The sequence below is a fragment of the Panthera tigris genome, chromosome D3 (genome assembly GCF_018350195.1).
Source record: "Panthera tigris isolate Pti1 chromosome D3, P.tigris_Pti1_mat1.1, whole genome shotgun sequence".
NCBI lineage: Eukaryota > Metazoa > Chordata > Mammalia > Carnivora > Felidae > Panthera > Panthera tigris.
The window spans coordinates 3265644-3277185 of record NC_056671.1 but is presented as its reverse complement, the minus strand read 5'-3'; the positions used below and the strand labels follow the sequence as shown (position 1 = coordinate 3277185).

Below are 11542 nucleotides of genomic sequence, written 5' to 3'. Positions count from 1 at the left end.
TTTCTCTGTTCACGTATCCCTGCCATTAAATGTTTTAAACTCACGCAGACCATTAATAAACAGCCTGACTCTACACCCACAGGTATCTTGCCAGCTTTTTCTTACATGGACATAGGAGATCGTCACTGCTGAATCGTTCCCAGGGAACAAAAATCTAGAGCTCCAGGCTCCGGTATATACTTGGCATAGCGCACAGTCCTTTACTGGCTGATCCCGGGAGGACCGTGAAAACGCTGGCCACGTGGGCTTTGGAATGTTCCTCCTCGTTTCTGAGTTGCTTGTGGGCCTGCTGTGTTCCCAGGAGTCCGGTAATGACCCCTTCTCTGTCTTTTTTTCTTGTCTCCCGTTGCCCCCGCAGTGATCGAGGGCCGCGGCGTCACCGACGACGTGCACAGGTTCTCCTCGCGGCCGCCCTACCTGCCTGTGAGCTACCACATCCTGGGGGCCGAAACCGCCTTCTTCCTGAAGGAGGCCAGCCAGGACGCCCTGCACAACTCCAGCCTGCGCACCAGAGTCGAGTCCTTCTTCACGTACAAGGCCACGAGGCCCCCGGCGCTCAACGCCAGCTACGGGCCCTTCTCCGTACAGAAGGTGGTGCCCCTGGACCTGATGGTCCCTTCCAACCTGCTGGGGCCAGCCAGCAAGTTCGGCCTCAACTGGAAGCTGAGGGCGCACATCGTGCGGGACAAGGTGTACCTGAGCCGCCCCAAGGTGCAGGTGCTTTTCCATCTGCTGGGCCGGGACTGGGCGGCGCGGAGCCCGGGCGAGAGACTGCCCTGCCTGCGGGTGTTCGCCTTCCGGGAGACCCGGGAGGTGCGGGCCGGCTGCCGGCTGCAGGGGGCCCTGGGGCTGTGCGTGGCCGAGCTGGAGCTGCTGGCCGGCTGGTTCGGGCCCCCCACCGTGCTGGCCGGGAGGAAGAAGGCGCCGGGGCCGCCCGAGGGGAGCCCCGTGGAGCTCTACTATGCCGTGCAGCCGGGGGACGGGCGCGGGGACTGTGCCGGCGGCGGGGACGCCAGGAAGGGCAACTCCATCCGGCCGGGGAGGGACGGGCCGGAGGAGGCCGCGCCCCGCCTGCAGAGGATCGGGAGCGTCAGCCTCTACCGGGCCCAGGACAGCGCCCAGCTTCGCGAGCTGCGTCTGGACAGCAACGTGGCCATCTGGCTGCCCTCCCAGCCCGTGAAACAAGGAGACGTGGTCACTGCCTACGTCAGCGTCGCCAACAACTCCACCGTGGACGTCTTCATCCTGAGGTAGGTGCCCCGCCTGGCCCGCGGCAGCCTGGGCCCTTGGGCCCCTGCGGGGACCCTCTGGCTTCGCGGTGAAGCCACGTTCGTGCATGCAGCCCCCCACGTGCATTCGGCAGCGCCTCTTACGTCGTGGGTGAGGGGGCGGGAGGAAGGGGGCCAGAAACCGCTTCCGAAGGAAACAAGTGGGAAGGGATCGCTCTTCTTTGACCTTGAGTTGCCATCGAACTTGGAGGAGAAGGATGTGATTTTTCTTTAGCTTGGGTTCCTTTGTAGATACACAGACAGCACTTGTGTGACGGAGACCGTAAGGTCCCAGGGCCCGAGAAAAGACCTAGGGTTTTTGATGCTCCGTTTTGGGCGTGCGTGGGAAAAAGGGCAAGGACACGCCCTTTATAAAAAAATCCTTGAGGCTCAATGCTGCCAAGTTGGGGCTGGGGAAGCCTCCGTTCCTGAGCCCAGGTTAGCGGTGATTAAAGGAGAAATCCCCCCACGGAGGTGTTGCGTCTTCTAAAAAAAGAAAGAACAGAAAGTCAGTTGAAGCAACAGAATAACCCGGCTGCCGTCACCGCTGCTGGCTCAGCAGGTGGCTCCGGTTCTAATAGGGTTTCTCTGTGACTCTGTGTGACGATTCTGAGTTCGGTACAGGAGCGTCTGTTATCTGAGGATTATTCATACTGGGGAAAAGCCACTTACGGCAAATCCTCTTAAAATGCGGACCCAGATTTCATAATAATGAGAAAATATTTGATTGAGATTTGTTTAAAAGATAACGATGATAAGAATCGCTTCCCTCCCCCCACCCCCTTTCTAGTTAAGAAGGTCTTGGGTTATACTTACAGCTACGCTCTGGTTCTTTTTAGAATAAAAAAAAAAATCACACTTGGAAGGAGTTGCTCGGGAACAGTATCTGCAGAATAGAATGGTGGCATTTTATCGCATTTTTCTTTTGGTTTAAGTTTTGTCATTTACCTTGAAGAATGGTCATTTTCAAAGGCTGTGTTTGTGTTTGTTTTCATAAGATGCCCTCAGAGGTTTCGAGATGTGTCTCCAGGCATTGTCTTCATCCCCGGGATTCAGATAATTCTCCTCTAAAGCAGCTGTCTTGTCATTGTCCTTGTAATCGTTTTCTTTCAATTTTTAAGTGGGCTGATTGTATCCGCTCTCCCCTTGCGTTCTTGGAAGTGATCGAGGGCCTCTACAACAGGGCTATGAAATCCCAGTCTTTTACTAGATACCGAGTTTGCCCTGTGGGGATTCCCAGTGCGTCTACACTGTCAGCCTCGGTGGTCAGCCAGACCCCCCGCTGACTGTGTGTGAGAGGACGGTCACACCTTCCTGTCAGGGCACCGGTGACTTCAAGGCAATGTCAACCTTACAACCGCGGGGCCAGGATAGCAAATATTGAGATAAGACGATCTGGGTTTGCTTCCTCCCGTCTTTGATGGGAAAGATACAGGGAAGGTGTGAGTTTTGTTCTTCCTGAGCTCCTTAGCATGCTCGGTTCCAGATAGTTTCATTCTAAATAAAATAAATACATGCGGCCCTGGCTTTGGAACATAGATGCACAAGACGGAACCAACGGCACCAGTGGTGAGGCGCCAGCACAGTTCTGAGCCCAAGTCTTCTGCTTCCCGGGTCGTGCCAGCTCCCTGTGCCCCTGTCCCCTCATGTCTAGATCAGATGCCGTCGTAGCCTATCCTGTTCTACAGGGGAGGCCCCCGAGGGCCAGTATTCATTCGTTAAGGCTCGTGACAGTGCCTGGCACGTAAAAGGTGCGTATATGAGGGTTGTGTTTGAACATCCATCAAAACCTGCAGAGGTGCTGGATTCTGTTTCAGCAGTAGAAGGACATCACCGTGCCTTCATGAAACTGCAGCTGCCAGCTCTGTTCTCGACGTCATATTGATTCCCGCTTCACCGTGATTTTCTTTGAAGAGCGAAACTATTTTGTTTTTTGTATTTTGGGTTGTTGTTTTTTTTTTTTTTTTAATAACGACAAGCCCTTTGGAGCGCAGAGGGCTGTGACGGCGGGGTCCAGGGCTGGGCGCTGCTTAATGCCGTGACGTGCGGCAGCCTTGTTTCTGCCTTCCGGATCTTTCCAACCCCAGACCAGAGTCCTGGGGGACAGGCGGGAATGACTCCCAGACGGGAGGCCCGAAGGATGTGGCTACCATGACCGATGGGCAGACTGTGCAAGAAGCAGGCTTTCCCTTTCTAGATAATATATTTCATTTAAAGAAATTGTGTTTAAGTTTTTTTTTATTTTTTGAGAGAGAGAGAGAGAGAGAATCCAAGCAGGTTCTGAGCCGTCAGCACAGACCCCAACACAGGGTTCAAACCCACAAACCGCGAGATCATCACCTGAGCCGAGGCTGGATGCTTAACCAACCGAGCTAGTCAGGCGCCCCTATTTATTTATTTTGAGGGCAAGAAAGCAAGCTTGTGTGAGCAGAGGAGGGATGGAGAGAGAGAGAGAGAGAGAGAGAGAGAGAGAGAGAGAGAGAACCCCAAGCAGGATCTGCACTGTCAGTGTGGAGCCTAAGTGGGGCTCCAACCCATAACCTTGGGGTCATGATCTGACCCAAAATCAAGAGTCTGATGCTCAACTGACTGAGCCACCCGGGTGCCTCCAAAATAATTTTCCTGTTTAAATACATTGTTCCAAGGATAGAAATGCAGTAAGAGAACAGGAGGGGACCCACACAGATGCGGCAGGAACAGTGAGTCTGTCCCTTCCTCCCCGCCAGGGCGCGTGCTCACGGGAACCCACACCCAGCTGCCCTCCACCCTTCCCTCCCACAGGAGAAATACATCTTGCCCATCACTGTTACCTCTCTCCTCAGAAATTCCGGGGCCTTGAGGAGTCCTTGAAAGGCCTCTCCTGACTCTGAAATTCCCCGTCATTCTCCCCTGTCATCTTTCACCATGGCTTTGACGACAAGGCTGTATTTGGAGACATCCAGGACTTTTTGGGAATCGTTACAGGGCCACTACCCTGTATTGGAACCCGGCCTGGGCCTCCTTTCTAAGATCATTTTCACGAATGAGACCCTCTTCCCTAAGCAAAAAGCAGCAGCCTCCTTTTCACTGGAGACTTCATGAATTTAATTCAAAGGCGACCCCAATTTTATGATCAAAGTCAAGACGCGGAAAGTTGAAGCGTTGTGTCCTTTAGTCGTAACGTTATTTGGAAAACCTACCTGAGAATGTGACAAAGAATGATCACCACCAGAAATGAAGCACGCATAACCGGAGGTGTTTCATAGACACATGTAAGTGTGTCCGTCCAGTGGGCAAGTCCCCTTGGTCCCTTGTCACATGTCGAACCACAGAGCAAACATATATGGAATTCATGCAAAACCAAATACCTGATGTCAAGCTTGTATCACATACGTTCCTTTCCGTGGACGTTTTCCTTCACGACTGATGGAGAGTTCTTGATCAATGTCAAGATTCCTTATAGCGGGCGGAGGTGTTGTTCCCTATTCTGGGGACTTCCAAAATACATTGACGGTTGGAGTCGTCGGTCCTGAAAATTCCCGTTGCCGTCCCCACGCGCCTGAATGTTCCGGAAGCTCTCGGGATGCTGAGGGTGGCTCTCATTCCCGACCGCTGCTTCCTCAAAGCCCCGTGTTACATGAGGTTTACAGTTTCTTCCTGTGTTGGGATCAATGTTCGCTTTACCTCCGTGGGTCCGGACCTTGCAGGTCGTTAAAGGGCTGAGCAGGGAAGGCCACTGCCCCTTGGCCTTGTCACTGAGCAACGTAATTGATACCTTCAGGTGCCAAAGAGGTGGCCCATTGTCCGCTGCGGCTGGGGACAGGCTCGCTTCCTTGTGTCCAAAGTTCAGGAAAACAAAAACCAGAAGTAAAACCAATGAACCCCTGAAGTCATAGTAGCAAACGTTTACTGTGAACACACCAGAAAGACACTGCACACCGGGAGCCCTCCAGCCAAAAACATGGGATGAGGCTTGAGTGGGGTGTATGTTAGAAAGCGGTTCCCAGAAGGGCACCTGGGGGGCTCAGTCGGTCGAGCGTCCGACTTCGGCTCAGGTCACGATCTCGCGGTTCGTGGGTTCGAGCCCCGCGTCGGGCTCTGTGCTGACTGCTCAGAGCCTGGAGCCTGTTTCAAATTCTGTGCCTCCCTCTCTCTCTGACTCTCCCCCACTTGTGATCTGTGTCTCCCTCTCTCTCTCTGCCCCTCCCCTGCTAGCACTGTCTCTCTCAAAATAAATAAACATTTAAAGTTTTTTTTTTTTAAAGAAAAGAAAAGAAAGAAAAGAAAAGAAAAGAAAAGAAAAGAAAAGAAAAGAAAAGAGAAGGGGAGGGAGCAGTTCCCAGAGCCTGGAGGCACGGACTGTTTCTTCTTCATGGGCATTGGTTACAACATTAGGATTTTCTTAAATGGAAGGAAATGGGTTACTGGTTACCTCCTCTCCATTTGGGGGAACAGTTTAAATCTTGCTTATGGTTTCCAGAGGCATAAGCAAGCAATGACCCAGGTCAGGTTGGCCTCGCCTGTCTTGCCAAACAATCTCACTGAAGCTTTCTTGTGTGACCCACCTGGGTTTGTCGGCTCAGGGAGTTCCCAAGGCTGGTCTCTGCTTCTGTGTGGTTTTAATACACCCCCACCGCTTTGGGTCACGCAGCTCGCCTGGTGTGACTGTCACGTCACTGCTGGTGCGGCGTCCAGGCTGAGGACCCCCACGTTCGCTGCTCCAACGTTCGCCATCATGCACGCGGGCGGGCGGACTGTTGAGCTCCTTCAGGCGTCCGGTCCTGATGGAGATGGATTGATGTGTGAGTGACCGCCAAGGGACATCTAAGACCTTGGGGAGGAGACAGAGGTCAGTAGGATGACCAGAGAGTAAAACAGTCCCCCAGAGCAGAGGTTCCCAGAAGCCAAGACTTAGCCAACTGAGCAACTCAAATGGGTTGTAATCAGATTCAAGTTTCGCCGGTCGAGGTCAATCCACATTATTTTCCCGGTGATTTCACACAGGTGCAAGGTGATGTGTTAGCGACCGCCTGTCCTCACGCTCACTTGGGACGAGATGGCTGTGAGCGTGTTTCATTTCAGGAGGTGGTGCTGCACGTGGGCTCTCCCCTGAACCAGGACTCTGAGCCCTGGGAGCGATCGCTAATTTAATAAGGAGGCATCTCTTTGGAAATAAAAGAATACGAAGGTGGATAATCCGAGCGGATGATAAGCAGCCTAGATGTGAGTTGGAAGCTCTTTAGAGGGTGAGGTTTCAGTCCCAGGGGTTTTCCCGGTTTGCGGGTTGACCCTTTGATGATGTGAACCTCGCGGCCTGTCCAGCGGCGGGCACAAAGGTCGTCCCCACGAGTTCCATCGCGGTGGTTTCTCTGACGTTTACAGGTAGATCACAAAACCCGAGAGACCACGGACAGTGAGGATCTGATCACGGTACACTGTAGTTTTCCCCTGAAATACCATTTTTCTAGTCATTTCAAAGATACAGTGAAACTCATTTGTTTGTAAAAAAAAAAAAAAAGGCTAATTAAATGTGGATTACTGACGTAAATGTGGTCAGAATACTGATTCTGTGCATATTCCCCAGAATGACATTTTAGTAACAAGCTGTGGTCAGATCCAAAGGGCCTCACCCGCTCCCTAAAGTCAACCTCAGTTCTTTAAACTGTCTGGTAATAAGGAACATCAGACCTTTAAAGGGTCTTTATGCTAAGAAGCCAAGCTAAGATCTTGTCTAATTGTCACGCATTACAAAGAGAACAGATTCTCGTTGAGCTTATACGAGTACATATGTTATCGGGAAAAATGAGGCTATTTCATAAGAGTTTCTGAATTCCGGGGCAATCAGGTAGGGAGAAAGAGAAGAATGTTTCCGTGTTTGTTTACAGTCATACGCTTTGTCAAATTGCTGTGAGTTACAAACGTCTGAAGAGAGGGGAGGAAAGGGCTTCCTTCACTCGGCAAAACAAAATAGTAAAGAACCAGCAATGTTTGTCAAGTTATCAGAAGAAGCCTGTGTTCTGGAGGTCAGGTCGGGTCTTTGGAGGGACTTTGGCCTGTGGGAGAATCGAGCGTAGAGCGGGGGCTCTCTGTGACACAAGATGTACCAACGGTGACGGTCAAAGATCTGGAGAGTTCCCCCTGTGTCTAGACTTCTGTGGGCCTCGGCTTGTCACCCTGTGTCCCGCCAGCCCGTGACCAGCCAGCGGGCTGTCCTCCGGGGTGGCCGCCCTCTCCCCCCGCCGCCACGGCACAGGAGCACGGTTAGGAATCTCGGCATCTCCTTTTCTGCTCGTTCATCCGGACCTTGTGTGTTTCTCCAGAGTTACTGACAAGCGAGCATTAAGTCTCGGGTCCGCTTTGCGCTTTCTGGGTGGGTTTCGCGAGCCGGCACCAATAACGGAGCCGTCGGGGCATCAACCCAAAGAGATGATGTTTTTCTTTTTTGAGTAAAACGCAGTGAGGTAAGGAGGTAGTCTTCCCAGAAGTAAAAATGGGAGCAGAGGGCAGACCCTGTGTGCCGTGCAGCTCCGTTAATGGCCCGTGCTTTGCCGAGGCCGGATCACAGGATCAGGGAGCAGGGGAGGTGTCCTCAGCGGATGGCACAGGGATGCGGGGCTCCTGACTCATGAGCTCTGTCCCGATTTGACGGGTGGATGTGTGCTGGGCATCCTTGTTAACCACCGACGTCCCCCCAGCCAAATCAACGCATGTCGCCTACACTTAACAGCTCCTCTGTGTTTCCAGCATCTTCCGGTAAATAAATCAAAAGGGTAAAGGCGGGGGCGGTGGGGGGAGGCAGGGAAGAAGCTTGTAAGGAGATGAGCCAAAGGGACTTAGTATGCAGGGATGTCGGGGGGAGAGAATTATTTCTGCAAGCGGGATGAGATCTGTCAACAGACTCAGTCCTAGATCCTAAATGTGTCGGGGGGGGGGGGCGTGCAGGTCGCGTCATAGGCTGGCTGTCCCCTCCTCTAAGAGGATTCTGTGACCCTGACCTTTGACAGGCAGACCTGGTTCCCAGCCAGCCCTGGGGCAAAGGGCCCGGGGCTGGGCTCCCGCTGGTGGGTAGCTGGTGGGGGATTCATGGAGCGTGTCTTTCCTGCTAGACTGAGCCAGTCGGGAGCTCTGCTGTGTCGTCTGCTTAGACAAATTCACAGAACACACAGATGCCCACAGCAGCATTTTTCATAACAGCCAACGCGTGGAAACCACCCCAATGCCCAGCGGCCGACGGATGAGCAAACCGCGATCTGTCCACGCAGTGGACTGTCACGTGCAGAGGACGGAACGAACTAGTGGTTTGGGCCACAGCGGGGATGGACTGGAGACCATGGTGCTTGAGCGGAAGAAGCCACCCACGGCGGCCGTGTCTCAAGTCCCTGCACGCGGTGGCACGGGGACCCGGGTTTGCTGCTTTTGACGAGAAGCTGGAAACGTGGGCTGTAAGCACGGCCTTTGCGTTGATGCGTGCGGACAAGGGAATCGCTTCTCAGCCCCGCCGCGCAGGCCTGGGGACCCGATGGCGACCCTGGGCTGAGCTGTGTCTCCAGATCTAAGTCGTGGCTCCACACAGCAGGTGTATTTGCCTCCCAGGGCTTCTGTAACAAACTACCCCGCCCTGGGGGCTGAAAGGGACAGAAACATGTTCACACAGTTCCGGGGGCAGGAATCTGAAATCAGCTGGCAGGGCCGCGCCCCCTCTGGGTGAGTGTCCCTCCCCCGTCTCTTCCCCATTCTGCTGGTACTTCTGCTTGTGGCCGCTTTGCTTCCCCCGCTGCGGTCGGTCCCTCTGGGTCCCCTCTGCGGCCGTGCCTCAGGTCCCCTCTCCTTCCCTCGCAAGGACCTCATCCGGACCTCCTGGACCACTCACGTCGGCAAAGACCGCTTCCCAGTGAGGCCACATCCTGGGGTCCCCCGCAGACAGGAAGTCCCACCCACTCCGGAGAGGACAGACCACCCCAGGCGTTTTGGAGCCTCCCACTCCGTCCTCCCAGGATCTTCTGAGTTACTACGTGCCCCTGGGCAGCTCCGACCGTAAGCGGAGCTACAGATGGGCGCTGGGCCCTCGCCACGTGGAGAACACCCCCTGCTGTGCTCGGTGCACCTGCACCTACGTTCTCCAACCCTCCCCCTGCTTACAGACCGCAGCCGGTGTGCATGCTGCTGTAAGCGAATTTGGGGGAGCTCTCTTTTCTTTCCCCGATGCCGTGTATGTCCAAGGACATGGAAAAGCCTCGCCCCTGGATAATTCGACTCCCCGTTTCCAACTAGGCATCTGTCCCCAGGTCAGGTGGGGCGCTCAGGAGTGACCCGCGGTCCCCAGACTCATCGTCAGGAGGAGACCCCAAAACACAGTCGGGTTTGCACGGGCTGCACATTCGGAGCTTGGTGCAGACAGTACGAGAAACTCATTTTCCCACAGTCTGCCTAAAATTCATTTCCCTGTTGAACGTCTCCGAAGGAGAGGTTTGTTTTCATTTTGTTCAGCTTGTCATTTTAAGTGTGTTCTCCTGGAACAGAGAAAAGGAACAATTTTCTTTCTGCTTGGGAAGACGTGAAGAAATAATGTTTCCTACCCAGGGCCCCCGCCCCGGCTCCCCACAACACATCTGCGTTGCCAGGCAGCCCGGCTTCGGTGAGCCCGTTCGGCTGTTGTACGAAACACAGACTCTGGTTCTCTGAAAGCAGAAAGGAAGCGCTGCCTTCCTGACCCAGACCGGCCGCCTCTGTTCCACATTCTTTAACCGATTTAAGTTACCGTAGTCTTCAAAAGAAAATAAAATAATAAAAGGCTAGTCTTAGTTTTCGAGCTTCCCAGATCACAGCTGTGTCTGTTGCAAATGGTTTAGCACGTGCATAAGGGGACCTGGGACTTGCAGTCCTGTCTACCTGGGCGTGTTTGGGGAGCAGCGGTGGGCTGAGGGGCGAGTGATAATTGCGGCGGGAGCGTGGGGTACTCCAGTGTCCCAGAGTACTGGGGTGTTTTTTGTAAAGACATTTATTTTAAAGTAGTCTGTACACCCAACGTGGGACTCGAACTCACAACCTGGAGATCAAGAGTCGCACTCTCAGTTGACTGGTGGCCTCATACTGGGGTATTTTTTTTAATGTTTATTTATTTTTGAGAAAGAGAGACAGAGCACGAGCAGGGGAGGGGCAGAGAGAGAGAGAGGGAGACACAGAATCTGAAGCAGGCTCCGGGCTCTGAGCTGTCAGCACAGAGCCCGACGCGGGGCCCGAACTCACGATCCGTGAGATCATGGCCTGAGCTGAAGTCGGGCGCTTCACCGACTGAACCACCCAGGCACCCCTACACCATTTTATTTAAAAAGGAGGGCTCCTGGAAATGGGGACATGAAGACAAGAGGACCTGTGGCGTTGGAGGCGATCGAAGGGGGAGAGAGGTGGGCAGTGGGTCTCAGGTCCAGCTTCCAGCCATTTCCTCAGGTGAGCCCAGTGACCATGGCTGGGGTCCTGGTGTCCCTCGCCCTCTTTCCTCTGGAGTGAACCCATGTTCTCGAGGCCTGACCTTGCTGCCTTAGCCTAACTTACGTCAACTGGGGCTTTCTCTCTCTGTCACCTTACCTCAGAAGCATCAGCTAGAAGGACCAGCACGTTCGGACCTGGATGGTGGCTGTCACTCAGGTGGAACTGTTTGGGGGGACAGCACGTAGAGAAAGATGAAGACCGTATCTCACGTTTCCCTAGAATATCAGCATCCAATGGCATCTCGTTCTGGTACTGTGCTCACTTTGGACGTGGTTTCCTGAAGAAAGTGTCTCTTCTTTTGAATGTCTCAGGGGGGCTTTTGAAAGATGGAATGCCCACAGCCCTGGGGGACGCAGGCTTTTAGAGGCTCTTACCCACTGCTCCCTGGATCAGACCCATGACTCCTGAGAATCCATATCCTGGCTCCTCCTGGGACTGCTGGTTGGATGGCCCTATTGGACTTCTAGAAAATCACACTTACATAGTGTTTGGCAAGCCATTATTCACAGCACGCCATGCAGCTTCCTGAACAACCAATTCTGGGATTCATCCTCTCTCACCCCATCGTCCGAACCCCTGTCTTCTTAATGCTGTCCCAACGCCTACTGGCTCCCTCCGTGGTGACTCCAATGGTTCCCAGCTCATACAACACTTAAGAGTTTGAAAGTGCACGTCTCCTACAATGAAATACCACCTCGCCCCCATTAGGATTGCCGCCATCGAAAACCCAGAAAATGGCAAGTGTCAATGAGGGTGTGCAGTAGGCGGAACCCTTGTCTCTTACGGATGGGATGTAAAATGGTGCA

General features: G+C 53.6%; 1 protein-coding gene across 1 annotated transcript in view; it reads left to right on the top strand.

The window, feature by feature from the left end:
* Window positions 1–345: 345 nt before the first annotated feature.
* Window positions 346–11542, top strand: part of TMEM132C (transmembrane protein 132C) — a gene marked incomplete at its 5' end in the record, with an annotated part of 204335 nt that continues 193138 nt past the window's right edge. Inside the window, one exon of the mRNA XM_042962803.1 lies at window positions 346–1250. Coding sequence (XP_042818737.1) covers window positions 346–1250 — 905 coding nt within the window. The remainder of the gene's footprint in view (window positions 1251–11542) is intronic.